The following is a 22,194-nucleotide window of genomic DNA, read 5'->3' as shown; positions in this document are numbered from 1 at the left end:
AAATGGTTCCGAACACCTAACCCATTTTGGTCTTGAATTAAGTTAACTAATAAAATCAGTCTTTTGAGTATGTTAAATTCCAAACATATCATATAATTCCAAATATGTTATTTTTTTTATATTATTTTGCGGATAAAACTATAATTTAAAAATTATAGTTTATATGAAATTGACAAATACTATAATATAATTATAAACTAATTCACATTAAATTTTATTTTTAAAATTAAAATATTATTTTATAAATTAATGTATTACTGTTGGGTTGTAGAAATATTTGCAAACTTAATTTTGATTATCACAAATTAATTATTGTGTTTCTAATATATTCACTAAAAGTTGAAGTTAGAACACCAATTTTGCAAACGGCTAGACTCTGGATAGCTGCAATATTTCAATTATATCTCATAGCTGTATTATCAAAATAACAAATGGGAAAAACGGCTGAATAGAAAACATAATTCTCTACAAGTCATATTTCAGGCCAATCGGGCTAGTTCGGATGTTATCTCGGCAAAATAGTTGTTTCAAAATCAAGCTAGAAGTCAAAGATACAACAAACAACTGGCACTACAAGAAAATCTTAATTCAACAACCGTTGTGCTTTGTCTTTTAACAACGGGTTCAAGAAAAACCGTTGTCTTAGGCTCAAAAAACCCGCTCATAGACAACAGTTTCTTAAAAACTGTTGTCATTGATATGTCTACGACAACATAAAAACTATTGTCTATTAGTGTGTTTTTTTGGTCTACGACAACGGTTTTAATAACCGTTGTCTATTAGCGTGTTTTTTTTGGGCTACGACAACGGTTTTTAATAACCGTTGTCTTTTAGCTTGTTTTTTTTGGGCTACGACAACGATTTTTAAAAACCGTTGTCTATTAGCGTGTCCTTTTTGGCCTACGACAACGGTTTTTAAAAACCGTTGTCTATTAGCTTGTTTTTTTGTTAGCCTACGACAACGGTTTTAAAAACCGTTGTCTATTATTGTGTTTTTTTGGGCCACGACAACGGTTTCCAAAAACTGTTATCTATTAGCGGTTTTTTTTTCGAGCTACGACAACGGTTTTTAAAAACCATTGTCTATTAGCGTGTCCTTTTTGGCCTACGACAACGGTTTTTAAAAACTGTAAGGCTCGAGAATTATCAGTGGTCATTGATGTTAGATTTGAAGATATGAGAATGCATAACACGAAAATGAAAATTTTTAAAGGCAGGCCGAAGCCACACCGCACCCACGGTGCTAGGAGACACCGCACCCGCGGTGCAGTATTCAGAATTTAGTGATGCAGGCCGAAGTGACACCGCACCCGCGGTGAAAAACCCAGCGCACCCGCGGTCGTCGAATTTCTGGAAATAAAGATGAGGCCGAGAGCTAAGCGCACCCGCGGTGCAAGAGGACCGCACCTGCAGTGCTGCATGCGAGAATGCCACCCTTGCTTCTTAACTTGACACATGACATATATATATATAGAATTTCGAATTGAGTCATTCTTTCTTCATTCCAGCAAATGAGAACCGAGGAAACTCTCCATAGCTTCAAGTTCTTTGAGAATAAAAGCAAGATTGTGCAACTTTTATCCATCCAAATTTTGATATAAGTAGAGGTTATTGATCCTTGCATCATTGGCTACAAGAGGATGTAAGTTTCTTATCTTTTCAGCATGTTTCGAAATATACATGTGGGAGGAATTCAGATATGAGTTAGAATATGTGTTTTTGATATCTTGAGCATGGTATATTCGTTACCGGATCGTTTTTCAGACACTGTATGTTATTATTTCGAAATTCCAGCTTATATGAGTATGAGATTATACAGATTTCAGAATGTATATTAATGGTTGATGATATTGTGAGTTGAGTATGATGGAGTATGCTATTGTTGAGTTATTAGTATCGGAGAATTAAGCCGTTATGCCGTCGAATTTGTACCGAGAATGAGTATTGAATTGTACAAGACTTGTTTGAGTTGTGTTTTGATATAGCACATTTATGCATTGTCATTTCAGATTTGAATTGACAGAGTTGACATTCGACTTCGAGATCTCGACCGATTCCTACGACAATAAAGGTATAATTCATGTGGTCACGGGATTGCACAACTCGATTCAGATTTGATACGAGTTTCCCTAAATCACATACTAGATTGTTATTTATATTTGATTATGATTATGCTTTGTTTATAGATTTATATTCAAGCCTTTGAGATAGGAATCATTGACAGATTTGTCAAACTAGACGTTCGGTGTATCGACGCGTAGGAGCAGATCATCTCTACGTGTAGCCACTCGATACAGATTTGACCGAAGTCTAGGAATAAGACGTACAGTTACCCCGAGTGGGAGGGTAGGTGACAAATCAGTGACGTCTTATTCACACCGAGATCCCTAGATTAGAAACGAATCGAGTCAAGAATTAGATGTTGAATACAGATTTGTATTCCTTTACATGTTTAGATTTTAATTCATGTTAATTGATATATGCTATGCTTTTGTACATGATTATTACATTGCATGCATACATGTTTTATACTGAGATTTGTTCTCACCGGAGTTATCCGGCTGTTGTCGTGTCTGTATGTGTGCATGGCGACAGGTGGGGCAGGATCTGGGTCACGAGGAAGATAAGAGATTGTTGATAGTGTGGAGATCTCGAGCGATGCAGATTACTAGTTGTTGGTATTAGATTTGTACTGGAACTCTTAAACACTAGTGTATGATTGTACTAAACAGATTTATATGTACATTATGTTGTTTAATTATTATAGAGACAGATTATGTTTTATTATACATTTGAATTAATGTTAAACACAAAATTTTGACCCACATTTTCGAGCAAAGATCCAATAAATCCCAAAGGAATTGAGTTAGAGCCCGGGTCCCCACAACAGGTGGTATCAGAGCCGTAGGTTCTGTAGACTGAGATAGACTAGAACGAGCGGGGTAGACTGAGATAGACTTGAGCAGTTCTAGTATTTCGGTCATATCTCTCAGTTCATTTATCGTAATGAAACGATTCAGCATGTGTTAAAAACATAAGACAAATTTATACAAATCTTCTTTCAAGCTAAGAGTCTGAATCAGAGCTTAAGTGGCCCATAAATCGTGATGAAGTTGTTGAATCTACAACCTGAATACAAATGTCGACTAGATATGAGCAGTGCCATTATTTCAAGCATATATCTCTCATATAAAATCGAAATTGAGTGATTCTTGATTCTATAAAAATCTAAAAGAAATGACACAATTTTTTTTATCACTTTGCCTAAAAATTGGTAAATCAAGAGATATGATCAAAATAATATTACATCTCGACTTTGTATAGCTAGACTCAACTTCAGACCGCTCAACTTCTTACCTCTCGAGTCCAGCCACCAAAATCCAACTGGACCTCTCTTGGATTCCAGCCGCTAAAATCCGACTGGACAGTTTGAAAATTCCAGCCGCCAAAACAACCTGAAATCAAAAGTGGCTAGACAATCAAATATGACAGTTTCAATGTAAGAAACAATACAAAACTTTTACAAACGGTCATATTCTTGTTTCAAATGTTCATATCATTCTTAGATATCATAAATACAATATTTGAAGATCAATCAACAAACTTTTGATGGTGTTCCAAATTATGGACAGCGTATATGAAGAAAAAATAGATGAAATGAGAGCAAGCCCAGGAAGAGAATCAAAATAGATATATTAACTTGGGGAAAGCTTTTCCCCTTGGTACGAGGATGCATTTGAGAGTATATACATTGTAATTGATTCATTTCATCACACACACAATCACAAGCTATTATAATTCTTTTAAACGTAAAATAGTTTAAAGGATAAATAACAAATTAATAATACTCAAAGTTATTTTTTAAGCATCTAAATAATTGGTGTATTAAAGTTGATATATCGGTATTAGTAATTTGAAATATCGAAGAGAAAATTATGATTTTATTATATCAGTGAATAAATATATTAGACCTAAAAAAATAAAATAAAATATTAAAAAATCAGCTCCTCGAAAATATAGATTGATTTCGTAATCATCATAAAGTTACACTTTTTTATAAATGGAAAAATTATGGGGAAAAAAAAATCGAAAACTACCGTGTAGTTTATACTATGTTACAAAATTGAAAAGTTATATTTCAGCACCATATTTTTAAACGTTAAAAATATATTTTCTAATGATGGAAATAAAATCTCGACTTTCGTAAAAAATGTTAAAATTCGTTTAAATAGTTCTTAAATTTCTACCCTCAAAACAACATTTAAAAGTGTATCAATTGTTAGAGTTCGAAGATATAGTTGTGCGACGATCAAGTACCCTAATCACCATTTTAGTATTTTGAAATCTAGCATTGATCTTTTAAAAATTCAAAAATGTGTTCGATATGAAAATTTTAAGCAATGAAAAAAAAATATATCTTGAAAAAAAATCGACCACATATGGAGGTGAGTGAGTCTCATGTGAGACCGTCTCACGGATCATTATCTGTGTGACGGTCAACCCTACCCATATTCACAATAAAAAATAATACTCTTAGCATAAAAAGTAATACTTTTTAATAGATGACCCAAATAAGATATCCGTCTCACAAATAAAATCCGTGAAACCTTCTCACACAAGTTTTTACCTACGGAAAACAATCACATGCATGTGGAATCGGAGCATTGACACATCATTGTCCCGATTTGTATGATTCTGATGGTCTAAAATTTCTCCACTTAGTTTAGACATTTCTAATAAATTTCGTGGTTATTTGTCAATGATTTCTCAAAGTTGACGTCGACAAAATTTTGTACGCATATAGACCACATAATATTTGATTTTTGCTTAGATATGGTACTTCGAGACTAAAGACATTTTCTTCGTCTTCAAGTTGGTAGGAATGAACTTTTGAAGAGACCGGACTTCTAGCTCAATGGTCTCACCCGCCGGATTAGCTGGCCTCCCACCTCGGGTTCGATCACACTCCCCTGCGTGAGTTGTAATAAAAAAAAAAAAAGAAATGAACTTTTGAATAAATAATCGAATAACCATAAATGTATGTGATGTATCCATTTAAAATTATTTTAGCACATTTTTATATGTACAATGACCGAATGAACTAATACTATTTCTGGGAAATATTCAATTTATAATCCAAAACAAGATTTTGTATTATACAAGTCTTTAATCTACTTTTAAAGTACTCTTATTTACAAAATAAATAAATAAATAAATACATGGGTGCATATATATGTTGTGCATTAATTCAATTACAATGTTAATGTATTTTTAAAATTTTATGAAGATATGCGTACACTAATAGCACCATCAAAGTAGGGGCAAAAACTTGTGTGAGACGGTCTCACGGATAATATTTGTGAGACGGAGCCTTTCCCTCTTTCATCATTTCAAAGCTATATGAGAAGCAAAAAAGTTCATTCAGTTTGGTTACCTAGTGAATAAAGAAGTTTATTACTTTTGCACCTGCACCTATATTAAAAGAGAAATGAATAAAGCCTACTTACTTGAGGTGCTAAGAACCTTGATCTTCCTCAGCTACCGGGAAACACTGCTTAGAATGCCAATGCAGTACCTCACACTTGCGTCTACCCCTAGCCGTACCACAACAATTTAGAGCTCCGGGAGCAGCAGGTGGAGACATTTTTTTGGCCCCTTCAAAAGGAAAGGGAATTCTTTGACCCGCGGGTGTCTCTTATTTGGGTCATCCATAAAAAAGTATTACTTTTTATGCTAAGAGTATTACTTTTTATTGTGAATATGGGTAAGGTTGACCCGTCTCACAAATTAAGATCCGTGAGACGGTCTCACTTGATACCCACTCCAAAGTAGGTAGGTCATGTCAAGTTAACACGACGACCAAATAAGCGGGTTAGATTGATAATTTTTCAATCCACTCAAATTGTGTGCTTTTTAACCTGTCAAAATTTGGGTTTTGGAACGACTCATCCTGCTAGCTCGTTTTGACGACTCTATACACTCGCACACACAAACATACAAGGATAATTATATAAAATAAAGATACATAACTTTAAAATGATATTAATTTAAAATATATTATTATATTTATTAAATAATTTCAGATATATTAATTTTTTTTCAATCTTTGCAACTAATACAACCCTATAAAAATAATCAATTGTCGGTATGCATATTCATCCACCACCCACAATTCCACCTACCAATGGTTAGCCAATGCATTAATTACTTGTACCGAGTTGATAAAATTTAAGTCTTACCAAAATTACATGCGTCATCGTTAATGTAGACATACGTAATCAAATATACAATAATAATAATAATTTTATAATAACATAGCTATATTTACACTCAATTTCTTATTATTTATTTGTACTCTATTTGTAAATAAATCTACACATATTTTATACATAAAATAGAGTGTAGATAACACAAAATGCGATGTAAATATCAACTCCCTTATACTAATTATATCGAGTCGTTGTGTAATTTTAGAGTGGTCTAAACATCATTCATTTCATCAAACTAACTAATTACTTTTACTATATTATATGAGATACCATTTCAATAAAAAAAATCTTTTTTAAAAAATTAAATAAAACGACTTTACTCTTTAATTTTTTTACGAAATACACGTATAGCGTACATCACAATCTGTTAATAAAAATAATTTCTCAAACAAATAATAATTTAAAATTAATACTCACATGCATTCATGAGTAATAATATCGTATCGAAAAACACTATCTCCAAAAATCTCTTAATCTTATTTATTTCTCTGTCAATTTATTTCCTATTTATAAGGATAATAATACAACCTAATAATTAAAATTAAACAAGATGTCATTAATTGTGTGGAACATTTTCAAACCCTCAAATACGTAGGGTAATAAATTACAAGCATATTTAGCAGAATATTTTCATTACAATGTGAGTATTGGAAAAATGATCTACTTGAATAATCGTTATACGATATATAAACTAATTTTATTTCGCTGTTAGATTTTTTTATTCTAGTCTACAAATAATTTAATTGTGGTCAATATATTTCATTAAGATATATGCAAAAACTTGTGTGAGACGGTCTCACAGGTCGTATTTTGTGAGACAGATCTCTTATTTGGGTCATCAATGAAAAATTATTACTTTTTATTGTGAATATCGGTAAGTTTGACCAGTCTCACAGATAAAGATTCGTGAGACCGTCTCATAAGAGACCTACTCTAAGATATATATGAGAGTGTTTCATATTTTTAAAAAGATAAATCACAATATTATCTGGATTAAAATGATAAATATATTGATATTGATTTATCATATGCCATATAGATATCATCAAGATAAATAGCAATCGATTCAAACTTATACTCGATGATGATATGTGTTGTCTATAAATAGTGGAACTTGGGGTGTCCTCAAGCACACCCACCTAAAGGTAAACAACACGGTTTATAGCGAGGTTTAAAGTTCTTTAAAGACTCTCAAATATTTAAAAGATATTCAAAGAGATGTTCAATGTGTTTTTCAAATTCAATGGTTGTAGGTAACATTCGGTTCATTTACCACGTTCAATTATCATGTTAATTATGTTATGTACGACAAAAACTTGTGTGAGACGGTCTCACGGGTCGTATTTGTGAGACGAATCTTTTATTTGGGTCATTCATGAAAAAGTATTGTTTTTTATGTTAATTGTATTACTTTTTATTGTGAATATGAGTATGATTGACCCGTCTCACAGATTAAGATCCGTGAGACGATCTCACATGAGATCCACTCTATTATGTACATGATTATAAATTCTAAGATTTGATATCAAAGTGAGTTTACCCTCTACCTTGATATCATTAAGCAAAAAATTTGGATTTATTGTTTTTTTTTGTAATTTTCGAAAGTTGACAAAAACTGGACAAAAACCCACAACTTTGAAATCAACCAAATTTCTGTTTTTTTTTTCTTTTTTTCTTTTTAAACCAAATCTTCTGTTGAATGGAACCCAACTCTGGAGATTGAGTTCACCGGCCGATAGCCCAAGTCAGGGCGACTAATTTACACCGCTGGTTGGAGTAGTATGTCGACGAAATACATTTGGTTTTTGATTTATGAAACTCATTTAATTATGATATTTCTCATATTTAATTATGTATATATTCAATTATTTTGACAAAAATATCAACTAAGTTGGACCTAGAATAAATCATTGGTTTTATTCATTAAGTTACATTAGGGAATATATAGCCATGATACGTATATTTGTTTCTTAATTTTGGATGAAGGTTGATTTCTAGATTATTCAGTTATTTGAAATATGTGGATCAAGTAGGAGAAATACTATATTATATTATTTTAATACATAAAATAGTTTAATTGTTTTCAACACATTTCATTAAGATAAATAAAGGAGGTGTCTCATTTTTAAAAGAAGATAAATCAAGAATATCTTTTGGATTAAGATTAAATATCTTGAGATTTAGTTTATCATATCTCATATAGATATCATCAAAATAAATCACAATCAATTCAAAATTAATCGATGACAGTGCAAATTGTCTATAAATATTGGAATTTGCGGACTTGCGGTCCTTAAGTGCACACACCTATATGTATACAACACCATCTATAGTAAGATTTGGAGTGCTTGGAAGAGTCTCAAACATTTAGAAGATATTCAAAGAGGGGTGTTCCAGGTGTTGTTCAGATTCAACGGCTGAAGGTGACATTCGATCGATCTTCCGCATTCATTTATCATGTTAATTAAATTATGTACATGGCTATAATTTCTAACATTCGCTACATTTTTATTATAAATCACGTCATCAATTATCAATATAGAAGATACAACATAAGATATTATAACTACTTATAAATTGTTTTAAACATTCATTTTCAATCAATATGGTACGTAGGACAAGAACACCACAAACATCTTCCTTAATCTTTTCTCATCCTCAAATCTCATGCCATTTATTTAGTGCCTGGGAGTAGTAATAATAATCTATGCTTGCAGGCTGATTGAACTTTGCATGCCACTTATATATTATTATTATATATTTTAAAATATTTGAGTTCGTCGTAGTCACTACATATATTTTTTGATAAAACACTAAGCATTTAGTTTTACTTCTAACATTTGTATCAATTCCAATATTATGTGTTCAGTTCTCATGAATTTCAAACTAATTGATATAATAACTCGAAGGAAACTATTGAGGATCGACAATCAGCCATATTAGAAAAATGATTAGAAACATGTAACACTTGAATTGTTTAAGATTTTAAAATATTTGAGTTACGTCAACATCACCAACTTTAATTTTTGGTGCCACAAAAACAATTTCGTTTTAAAATTTTTCTAATTATGTACCAAATGATTACTATAGTTCCCATACCTTCTTTTTTTTTGGAAAAAATACAATTTTTAGTCCTCTAAGTCGGTTTGTTATTTTTATTTTAACATGTAATTTTTCAATGTAAGGTTTTCATCTACTAACTAGACTTTTTTTTTTGTAACTGTATGTAGATTATTTAACATCAAATCTCTTCTACGTATATCATATGTCGAGAATACAACCCATATTACACTCATTAAAATCCATCAAAGCAAAAATAAAAGAAAACGACAAATCTATTTCTTATCACGATTTTGAGATATTGGGTGGTGTTTTGCTTGTATGAATTTTATTGCGTGTAACATAAACTTTATTCTCGCCACATGAGCCCGTCCGCACACATGAAAGTATTAGTGTAATATTAACATTATCTAGTAGGTTAGTGGATAAAAACCAAACTTTGATAAATAACAGAATTATAATCCAAAATAAGGCAATTTATAGAACTAAAATTGCAATTTTTCTTTTTTTCTATACTTGAAAATGAAAAGCTTTTTTTTATATATAGAATTAAATTAAAAAAATATTAAGAAAAGTGTTTTTATATTTAACATTGATTTTTGTCTATACGAAAAATCACAATTTTATTTATGTATATTGGCCTGTTTCCGGTTTTGGTTTTTTATACAGTAAAACTTTCAATATTATTTAGATATCTTTGTTTTTTTTTTTTCAATTTTAATTTTTTTCCATATGAAGATGATGTGACACCGATGCAGCGGTGAAATGGTGTTGACATATATAGTACTTAATCTACACTTTTTATTAGGATCAGGAGATAATTTAGAGGGAGGTGAATAAAAAAAACTCATCAAAATTTCAAAATAATTATGTTGGGTTAGAAACATAGAATTTTAATTCTCGTCAATTGAGTATCAGTAAGTCAACAGCTGAGTACTGTGTGGAAAAAGAAGCTCATTGAACTGGTCTGATCGAACATGATTAGGGGTGATCACGGTGCGGTTTTGCGGTTATTTTGAAAAAATTCAAACCGAATTGCCATATGCGGTCGGTTAGTATTTTGAAAAATTAATTGCGGTTTTACATGAAAAATTAGCCTTGCGGTTTTGAGCGGTTTCAAGCGGTTTTGCGGTCGGTTGCGGTTGTTTATTTGAAAACAACAACAATATATTGTCTTCAAATATAAAATATAGTACAAAACATATAAAAATCAAAATAGATAAAACAATAATCAAGATTCAAAACCAAGGTAATAATTTAACAACACAACACATTCACAACAAAAATGACATTTATAATATTTTATCTTTTTTTTTACTTTCAAACTTCAAACAAAATATTGTAACAAAAGAAATAAATATTTAATAAAAGACTAATTTAAAGAATAATTAAGAAAAAGATAAGTTTTATTTGTAAAAATAATAATTTTGAATAGAGTTGTGATATAATGAATGATGACTTATTTATAAAAATATGTTATTTACAAATTATTATAATTTTAGGCCTAATATTATGACAAACGATTTCGGCGGTGCGGTTTGGTGCGGTTTTTGACCAAAAAAATAACCGAACCGCGTATGCGGTGCGGTTTATGATTAATATTTTTAATCGCGGTTTTTATAAAATATTATGAAACACGGTGCGGTACAATTCGGTTCGGGCGGTTCGGGCGGTTAGTAAAAAAATTTGATCACCCCTAAACATGATAAATGGCAGCGTTGATTAACAGTTAGGCTAGGAAAATGGAAGTAAGAAATACAAGTGACTGAAAAGATAAATTCATATATATGTTTTTTATGTTCGGAGACTTGAATAACTATTATGTCATCTTTTCTTCTACTCGAAAAGGATTTCAATATAAGACTTTGATAATTACAAAAATTTCAACTAACCGCTTCAGTAGGACTTACCACTTCCTGATTGAAACTCTTAGTATACTAAAATAATTACAAGTATTTTACAAAGGATAAATCTAAGCACGAAGGATCTTCAACTTGCAAAAAAATTTGATCAGTTAGGCTTTTTTAGAAACTTGATACCCAGAAAAATTCGCTTGTTAAATATTTGAAGATTCGAGAGTTCTAAGAGTCCATCCAACTTATCTATTTATAGGCTTTGATCACAATGGTCGTCTTTTTCAATCAGATAGTTATTTTCATATATAGACGTTGTTTCGATAGTGAGCATGGATTCTGACATTTTAACAGACAAAAAAAACTCTTATGAATATTTTATAGCTATGCTCTGCTCTTCAAAGAATGTTCTAGAAATACCCAGAGAATGTCCGTCAAATAGCCCGACTGATTCGGTAAAGAGACTTATCAGTGATCGTCTAGTTGTCGCCCTTTGATAAGTTATCATATTGCAGTTATGATTAGACATCAGTTGGACTCTGAATATATTTTTTCTCATGGAAAACATTTACGCATAAATGATCAGTTAGATTTTTTCCTATCGAAAATTACAATTTTATTCACGTATATTGACCTATTTGCAATTTTGATCCTTTATATAGTCAAAATTTCCACTCTTAGTCAGAAATCTGTTTTTTTTTTTTTGCATTTCTAGTCCCTTTTTTCCAACATGACGATGATTTGAAAACAAAGCAAAGGTGAAATGATGTTGGGCGTACATGCAGTACCATATCAGTACTTTCGATTAAAAAAAAAACTAAAATTGCATGTAATATATACAGGGCTAAAATTTAAATTTGATAATATAAAAAACTTAAATTACAAAGAAGCAAATATATAAGATCAAAGTTATAATTTTTCATTGTTTTTATTTCTCAAATATTAAACTTTAGAAAGTATATTGCGTTAGTTTTGGACAAATAAAATTTCAAACCAAAAAAACGAAAAATATTTAAAAGAATTAAATTAAGTAATGAAAAAAATCCAATAACATAATCAAATCGATTCAAACATGTATGCAACATCAAAGTAAATCATGGAGAATAAATACCCCACTGTTGTTTGGATCAGCTCAAGTACTCTATAAGAGAGTTCACCAATCGCTAAATCTCTCGAGGAAATCATGTCAATGGACAGCTATGTAACCCGTCCCCTCATTTATTCAGATTTTACCAATAATATTAATTATTAAGTGCAACCGTATTCAATTTTATCATAAACATTTACTGAATTTGCCCATTCATTATTCAAGAACACCCTTCAATTCCACCATTAATATTCTACACCACTCGTAATATTAATCTGTGCATGTATGTATATATATGTACAGGGGTGTGTGTATATGTAGATGGAGTAATGTACGACTTTATTCAGAAGCAGATGAAAATGGCAGCAACCCTAGAAGAGTTTCCCACTTCACCATCCTTCTCCATTAGAGACAACTCCCATTTCCCTCGCAGCGTCTCCACCAAAGAGACACCAATCTCCGACCCACCGTTCCTCCCCCCAAGGCTGAGCTCCACCACAGCCGCCTCGCTCTCCTTGAGCCTCCACCAATACTCTCAGCCAACAACCCCGCGCATCTCTTTCAGTCCCGAGTACTCCTCCAAGATGGACACAGCCTGCGCAGGAACCTACCGCTGTGTATCCTCGGTTCTGAAGAAGGACGGGCAGATACTGTGCATCGCCTCCGCTAACGGCATGGTTTACACGGGGTCACAAGGGAATGCGGTGAGAGTGTGGAAACTGCCGGAGTTCACGGAGTGCGGGCAGCTGAAGACGAAGGCGAGCATGGTGGTGGCGATGCAGGTGTCCAATGACAGGGTTTATGCTGCTTATGCGGACTGTAGGATTAGGGTTTGGCGCCGCACGTGGGAAGGGGTGATCAGGCACGTGCGGATGGCGACGGTTCCGACGGCGGGAAGTTATGTCCGGAGCTATATTATCGGAGGAAATAAAATGGTAATAATTTGTGCTATATTAATAGTTGCATTATTTTGCTACTTCAATCTTCGAGCCTAGTGATAGCATCTACATTAAATTTAAATAAATCATAAATAATATTTAAATGAAATTTAAATATATATATTGCATTAAGATTTATAAAATGAAGAAATAAATTTTTAGAATTTATGCCACTTGCTATAACTCTCCGCCAAGTACTTATAGGTATTTTAAAAAAAAAAAATTATAAAAGTTTTTATAAAATAAATATGTTTTTTTACATTAAAAAATGTTTGAATAATTATTCTATAAAACTTTAATTGTATTTTTTTTTAAAAAAATTACTCATTTATAACATGACTCGATTTTTTACTCATTTGACATGCACTTTTTTATTCTGAAAATATCAAAAACTATCTCTCAGTTATTCTCTAAAAATTATACTAGAATAAAAAAATTAAAAAACTTGTCCAAACAAATACTTAAAATATTTTACATTTATAAAACACCAGAAATATTTTTAAAATATTTCTGGAAACGGAGTTTTAAAATTTTAGGTGTTATCTTAAAATAGTAAATGAGGATAACGCCAAGTGACTTGCCAAAAGGCATCGCCAATAAACTTTGGAGTGTGTGTGTGTCTATATATATATATATATATATATATATATATATATATATATATATATATATATATATATATATATATATATATATATATATTCACGTTATTCAAATATGGAGTTTATAGTACTTTGTTTATCATATAATTCCTAAATATTTATGAATATATTTTTTCTTATAGTAATAATAATTCTTAAAACATATTTAATTATATTTTCTCCAACCCCCATATTTACGTCCCTGTTTGAAGCCGACACCTTCGAACGTGAACATGGCGAAATGTTGTTTTTTTCCCCAAAAAAGAATAACATGGACAAATGTTAGTTGAGCTCATAAAGATCCATATTTAATTATTTGATTTGATTCATCTAGCCGAAACTAATTTCCAATTATTTGATAAATATGACGTATGCATGTTTAATGATTATTATGACTTACCAAACTCATTAAAAATTTGCATGCTTTTAATGTGGCAGACCTACTTCCTCCCTCCCTTGAAATTAATTAAAGTTTCGATTTTAATATTTCATAGCATAATAAAAATATTTATCACGGCTTATTTTATAAATGCACGGTTCTTATTCAATTCAACTTGCAAAATTTATGAACAAAATTATGTATTTAGTTAACAATATTATCTTATAGATTATATTGAATCGTGTTCATTAAAAAGTTTGAATTATGTTTTTGCAGATAAAGCACATGGGACCGATATCGTCGCTAGCTATCAATGTAACAGATGATGTATTATACTCGGCGTCCGTTGACAAGACCGTAAAAGTATGGAGAATTTCAGATTTCAAGTGCATTGAGACTATCCAAGCCCACCTGGAACCGATCAACGCCATCGTGGTAGCCGACGACGGAGTGCTCTATACGGCCTCCGACGATGCCACGGTGAGAGTGTGGAGGCGCAATTTTTGCAGCGGTGATCGTCCCCATTCGCTCACTGTAACCCTTCCGGCAAAGCATTCCCCTGTTAAGACTCTAGCTTTGAGCTCGGACGGTAGGGTGTTGTATGGAGGGTGTAGCGATGGGTACGTGCATTATTGGTTGAAGGGTTGGTTCACGGGGCAGTTGCAATACGGAGGGGCTTTGTCGGGACACACTCATGCCGTTATGTGCTTGTCTAGCGCGGCAAGTTATGTCGTGAGTGGCTCGGCGGATTCGACTTGTCGGGTTTGGACTAGGGAGTTGGATGGGCAGCATAGTTCGGTCGCGCTGTTGCAAGGTCATAGGGGACCAGTGAGGTGTGTTACTGTGCTATCGGGACATGTGATGGACGAAAATGCCGAGGATGGTTGCACGGTGTGTAGTGGAAGTCTCGACGGTGTGTTGAAAGTGTGGCGGGTACATCATGCTACTAGCCCGAGTACTCGGGATACTTTCCAAAACACTCGCGAGTATTTCGAGTTGACTTGATATGAAGCACGATTAGTTCAACTTTTCTAAACTGGCGAGTATTTTGAGTTGTGACTTTGCTAGCTAGCTTAGTCAAGGAAACATTCCACTAGACTTGTAATATTAATGGTTAATAATATAATTTTAGTTTTTGTATGTTTATCAAACTACTAATATGCTGACGTAAAATTTTTGAATATATTAGCAAGTAGTATATATATTTTTGTGGTTAAGTTAAATTAAATTAAATAATTTGAGACTGGAATATATAAGTAGTTTGGGTTGTTTAATTTATTTATTTTTTGTTTCATAAACAAGGGTTTATTATATATGAATAAAGTCGCAAATTACAGCCTATCAAGTTAATTTGAGATATATGCATGCTTCTCGTGACAAGTCGATTTTGGTAACGATCATGCAGCAACGCATATATTTAAATTAGAGATGTATAATTGAGATAGACTATTATTTTAATTAGAGATGACTTGCATTAGTGAAGGTCGATCCACACAATTTAATGCTACAGTAAATTAAGTTGGGTCCTTCTAACACAGTGACATTTAATGTCACCACGGGGTGTGAAATCTCCATATCATCTTTGTGTCTATAATAACAACACGAGAGACGAGTTAGTTGATTATGCACAAGTATAAAATACTTGTGCGGTGCCTCAGAGCAACGTAATTCACTAGAAAATCTTGTAAGTTTACAAAGACCAATACTAGTGAAAGAATAAAACAACTCCCTTATAAAGGCGAGTAACAAATTGCATCCTAAACCTCTAACAAACCGTATAACAAAACTATATAGGATGCATCAACTGAGAAGTGACAAATCTTCGAAACTCAACACACTAATCAAAACAGTGATTAGGTGTTGTCTACGGATGTGGTCAGCACTTCACAGCAACACTTTATTAATGACGCGAGATTGCTTTACTCAGAAAAAGTCTCTTCGTATGAATTTGCCTCACCAGCAACCCGCCACTTCGCTCCGTCTCTATATGCGTTTTTTTAACTCGTCTTCGCAGCACTAAACAATATGGAAAAACAAAATTTTATAAGGAAACAAACTCTTTTTAATCAAAGATAGCATATCTTAAAGATTATATCATATCTTAGAGATATTATCATATCATATCAAATATAGTCTTGCATCACATGTTGATGTCATAGAAAGGCAAAATATCAAAAATAAAAACGGAAAATATATCAAGGAATAGAATTCCTTTCAATCTCCTCTTTTTTGCCTTTCTGGACAAAACAACCTAAAATGGTATTTGGCTGTACTCCCCCTGAATTAGTAACTCAGTGACTCCCCCTGAATTCTTCCGTTAGTTCTTCACCTGATGAAAAATACAGTTAACACAGGTGTGGCATGTTAGATGTTGCAACATTCAGATCATAACACCGGAATATTTCATTAATCAGGAGGGACAAACATCAGAGCGAATAAAAGGACAACTAAAGTAAGAAGTACTAGAACCATCAAGAGAGACACAAACTCAAAATCACACAAACTCAAAATCTCATTATTCTTCATTACTGTCATCCTCATCATCAGCCATTTTTGCTCCACTTGTCCCAGCATTGTCTATATCTCCCCCTTTTTGTCCAGAATGGATACTAGCAGCAAGTAGAAGCTCGTAATCTGCAACTTGATTCTCATAATGTTCAATGGTCTTCTTGGCATTAGCAATTTGTTGGCGACCATATGCAATCTGAGCTTGAATGTAGGAGAGAGATAGCGTAACATAACCAGCAGGAGGTGTAGGGGGAAGACGAGAAGTGTCCGGCAGAGGCTTAGATGTTGTATCAGCAGTGTCGCCAACATCCGCAGCAACACTCGAACTCAGCCAAGGCAGATCGATCTTTCTGTTGCCCTTAAAATAGACAGGAGAAATCTTCAGGGTTCCTCCAACAGGACAGAGTTCTTCATCTATATCCGTGATGAATCCTTGAGATTCCATAATTCCATAAATGAGGGAAGGGTAAGGAAGCTTGGTTTGCTTCAAGTCTCCTTCAGCATATTGCAAGACTGTCTGGAACACCAGCTTCCCGAAGTTGAAGGCATGTCCTGTTCCAATAGAAAATAGCACCAGGGCCTGAGATCGAGTCACCGTAGTCGAGTTGGTAGTCGGTGTCCAGTTCCAGATGGAAGTTTTGTGTAGCACAGAGAAGAAGGAGGTGAGGTCGGCAGCGCTCAACTTCTTGGGATGATCAGGGAATACTTGGATCACACCTCCAGTAAGTACATAGGTTATAGCATGTATGTCAAGATCTTCTCCCACCTCTTCAATATCGGGAGTGTCGTAGAATGCATTGATCACTGATGGTGTGAATTTGTAAATACGCTCACGAACGAATACTCTTCCATATTTCACCGAGTCCTCATCTCCCACACTCCTCAAAAGATTGCAATAAAATTCCAACACAGCTCGACTGGCAGTAGGGCAGTACAGTGGTGACAGTGGAGAGCAGCCTTCGGTTCTTCAAGAACTCAATCAAATTATGTTTCCCATATGCATCAAATCAATGTTTTTCTCCTCAATCAACTCACGATGAATAAAAAAGGGCCACAATGCCAAGGCCTCTTCAGAATAAAACTTCGGGGAGAAGGACTTACTGAGATCATAATCAGCAGAGTCAGTGTTGTGCTCAGTGTTACCAACATCAACCTCAACACCGGCAACAGCATCAGCAGCAAGCATCTTCAGAAGACTCACTGGCTTCAGAGCCAAAATCCTCAGATTCATCATCACCCAGTTCCTCTGATTCAAAGTCAGATGCGGACGATGAAGAGGAAACATCAGAGGCTCCAGGTCGATTTTGCTCAAACTCCTTCATCATTTCTGAATCAGGTTCATCATCCTTAGACATTTGTTTCTTGGCATCCTTTTCTTCCTTAAGGTGAGCAAGAAACTCGGCCAGAGATTGTTCATCTTCTTCAGGCTCATTAGGAAATCCCTTTTCTGCAACATTTTTAGAATCTGTGATGGGGTTTGGCTTTTGACTACCAGAAGTAGAACCAGATTCTTTTGCAGCAACAGTTGGTTTGGGGCGAGCCACCAACTCAAAATCATCATCATTGGAGTCGTCTCCAGATGAGAAATCAGGGTCCAGAATATTTGAGAAAGTGGATGCCCTTGGCTTCTTAGTAGGGACAAAGTCAGGATCGAACCCTGCTTGTCTTTTTGACCTTCGGCGCATAGGAGCAGTGGAAAGGCTCTATTCACGACCTCAAAATTTGGGGGATTCTCGACATTGATTTCGTTCCCAGGTTCACCAGGAGCGATCATTTCAGCGGGATTGGTGCTTCTGGTACACCCACAATTTCCAACCCTTCAACATTGGTTTCAGCTGTGGGTGTTGGGTCAGGTGATTTTTCACCCATGCTTGCAGCCATTTCACTCATAATGTCTTGAGGATCGAAGACAGCCATCTGCGAAATAAAGAACAAAAGAAGTAGTGTGGATCGAGGAACACAGGAAATCGCGAAGGCAAAGATAATTTCCGAAAAAAAATGAATAGTGAGAGCAGGAGAAATTTTAGAACGTGCGGGAAAATACTAAATAGTAAAGTTATTCATCATCCATTCCTAAGTATTTAAGTACGCCCCTCCAACGGTAACATTCTTTCGAGCCGTGACTGCAGCCCCTTTCCAAATCAGTTTTTACTCTCACCCAACGGTAACTGTAGTAGCCCGAATTCCAAATTGGGTAATTAACGGATTAATGGTGATTAAGAAGGTTTAATGTGTAATTTTGACCGTGGTCATGATCGGACGGATCGAAAATGGTTCGGTAGCACCGAAGAGTTCGGACGATCCGAAGTGGGTTCGGTGGATCCGATCATGAGGTGTCAAGAGTTGATCGACACGTCAGTTTGCATGCAAGTTCGGATGATCCGAAGTGTAGGTTCGGTGGATCCGATCATGAGGTGTCAAGAGCCGATGGACACGTAGGAGTTCGGACGTTCCGAAGTGTGTTCGGTGGATCCGAACATAGCCTATAAATAGTGCTCGGAATTCCTCATTTTGGATTGCAAATTCTTGAAGTTGTGTCTCCTAGTTGAGAGGTTTGGAAGGTTTCTAGGGTTAGTTGTTGGTCGAGCGATAGCCAAGAGCTGCCAGGATTGGTAGCGTAGCGACGCCTGAGTTACGAGGCAATCGACATCAAAGGGCTGTCGACGGACGAAGGTAAACCCTAAACCTTTGGTATTACTGGTTTTGCTAGTCGAGCATGGTAGTATTGTTCATTGGGTATGCTTTTGATGCGTAGGCTTGTTCTAGACCTGATTAGCGGTGTTGCGTAAGGCTAGGCTTGCTGTGATAGAGGTACGAAAGTACTATCCGAGATATCCTGGTCGAGTATACATCCTTATATGTGTTGCATGATTATGTGGTGCATTGATATATGTCATATGATGCATGCTATTATGTCACGTTTTATGATGCATGTTGCATTTCATGTTGAGCCGTATCTCCTTCGAGATAGCCTTTACTGTTGAGCTGTATCTCTTTCGAGATAAGCTATATCTTGTGGGGCCGCTCAGCCCTGTCTTGTCTTGTGGACGCATGGACACCGAGAGTACACAGTGGCCGACGGGTCGGGAGGGCTTCGGTGATCCGGGACATTTTTGGTCCACGTCTGTTCTTGTAGTGGATGCAGTGACCCAGAGGAGTACCGCGCGGCACTATCCACTTGGCGCCTCTAGACTGAGCATTTTGAGATCCTTTGTTACTCCTGTTTCTTGACTACCCTGGTATCATATCATAGCATGTGCATTTCATATAGGCTTGTATACTCATGCTTTTGTACTGGGCGTTCTTATCGCTCACGTCCTCGGTTTTGTTTATCTTGGACACCCCATTCCCACGGGGCAGGCCTCAGGTTGGATGGCTCAGGAGGAGGAGGAGGAGGACGTTGAGTAGCCGGTGGAGTTATTTATTCAGTACTCTTTGATTCGATATGGTTGTACCGTATACTTTCTTTTCATTCTGAGTTGTTATGGATTTTCGATGGGGTTGTATAACGTGTAATCATTCTTTCAAGAAGATCAAGCAGGATGAAACGCCACATCGAATCAACCCCACTAACCGTTAGATATCAAGGTATTTCAAAATTAAGTTGGTTAGGTTATTGTTCGAATTTCATGAATTAAAAACTGGTAGCACACTGGACATGATGAATTTACATAACATCAGTATGAGTGACTTAAATTTATGCCTAAAATATGATAAAAAATGAAATACACACACATGTGATCAAACTGTGATCAGTCTGTACTTGGGTGTTGACAACACCTCTTGGCAACACTCACAAGTTGGACTCAAACTTTCTTGAACATTTTTATTTCAGACATGGTAGCTCCCACTCTAGAAGAACGGTCTTCATAGGACTCCTCTAGGTAGCTTTTTCCATCTGGATTTTGACTTAGAAGTGGTAGCTCCCATACTAGAAGAACGGTCTTCATTGGACTCCTCTAGGTAGCTTTTTCCATTTTCTTCTAAACAATGTTTTTGTTCCATTTTTTTTTCAAATTATTCTCCTTTTTCTATTTTTCACCTTATTGCTCAAGAATTTTCTAAGTCATTATCTACATTGGACAAGATCATGTAGTACACGAACATCCTCAACAGCTTTATGACTTAGATTGAGCACACTCCATACTTTAGAGAATTTTGATAGAAAGTTTGATTCACAATTGAGAGCGCACCAGTCAGTATCCTTCACTTGTACAAGCTTCACACAAAACATGATGTATGCAATATGTCTAGCATCCTAGTAATAAAATGCACATGCATGCTGAGTGTTGTCCACAAGTGTTGTAACACTGAGGACAACATCCGTGAGTGATCATTGTGTACACAAGCTGAGAGACTTCCTAAGATTGGAAAATCTCTCAAAATCCAACGGTTTTGTAAAAATATCAGCCAGTTGGTTCTCAGCTCCAACAAGTTCCATTCGAATCATACCATTTTCAACCAAATCTCGAATAAAATGATGTCTAATGTCAATGTGTTTCGTTCGAGAGTGTTGCACTGGATTTTTTGAAATATCAATTGCACTTGAATTGTCGCTGTATACAATTAAGGTGTCACTGTTGAATCCATAATCTTTAATCATTTGATTCATCCACAGAAGTTGTGAGCAGCAACTAGCAGCTGCAACATACTCAGATTCAGCAATGGTCAAAGACACACAATTTTACTTTCTACTATACCATGACACCAAATTGTTACCAAGATAAAAACATCCACCAGTGGTACTCTTCCTATCATCAAGGTTTCCTGCCCAATCAGCATCACTAAAACCCACTAAATTGGTGTTTTTTTCTTTGGTGTACCACAAACCTAAGTCAACTGTTCCAGATATATATCGCAAAATTCTTTTGACAGCTTTTAAATGTGTGACTTTAGGATCAGCCTGGTATCTGGCACACAAACATACACTAAACATGATGTCGGGACGACTTGCACTTAAGTAAAGAAGACTGCCTATGATGCTGCGATACTAGGTGTTGTCAACACCTGCCGCAACATCGTCTTTGGACAATTTTTCAGTCGACCCCATTGGTGTTTTCATGTGTTTAGTGTTCTTGGTAGAAAATTTCTTCACCAAATTCTTGGCGTACTTGGACTGACATAGAAAAATCCCATCATCCATTTGTTTAATTTGTAGTCCAAGAAAGAAACTCAATTCCCCTACCATGCTCATTTCAAATGTGGTAGACATACAGTTAACAAAATCATCAACATGCTTTTGAGAAGAAGCTCCAAAAATGATGTCGTCCACATAAATTTGACACACAAGTATTTCATGCTTTGACTTTTTAATAAAAAGAGTTTTATCAACTTCACCTCGTTTGAAGCCTAAGTCAAGCAGAAATTCCGTAAGCTTACCATACCATGCTCGTGGAGCTTGTTTAAGTCCATAAAGTGCCTTCTTCAACTTGTAGACATGGTCCGGGTGGTGTGGATCT

The 22,194-nt window shown here is 34.8% G+C and overlaps 1 protein-coding gene across 1 annotated transcript; it reads left to right on the top strand.

Annotated features, from left to right (window-relative positions):
* Window positions 1-12,475: 12,475 nt before the first annotated feature.
* LOC140812851 (protein JINGUBANG-like) lies at window positions 12,476-15,359 on the top strand. The gene is made up of 2 exons (XM_073171221.1): window positions 12,476-13,204; window positions 14,504-15,359. Exons 1-2 carry the CDS (start codon window positions 12,551-12,553, stop codon window positions 15,230-15,232), a joined length of 1,383 nt encoding a protein of 460 aa, XP_073027322.1. The 5' UTR covers window positions 12,476-12,550; the 3' UTR covers window positions 15,233-15,359.
* Window positions 15,360-22,194: the final 6,835 nt, after the last annotated feature.

Source organism: Primulina eburnea, chromosome 1 (genome assembly GCF_022965805.1).
Source record: "Primulina eburnea isolate SZY01 chromosome 1, ASM2296580v1, whole genome shotgun sequence".
NCBI lineage: Eukaryota > Viridiplantae > Streptophyta > Magnoliopsida > Lamiales > Gesneriaceae > Primulina > Primulina eburnea.
This window is presented reverse-complemented; position numbering and strand designations above follow the sequence as displayed.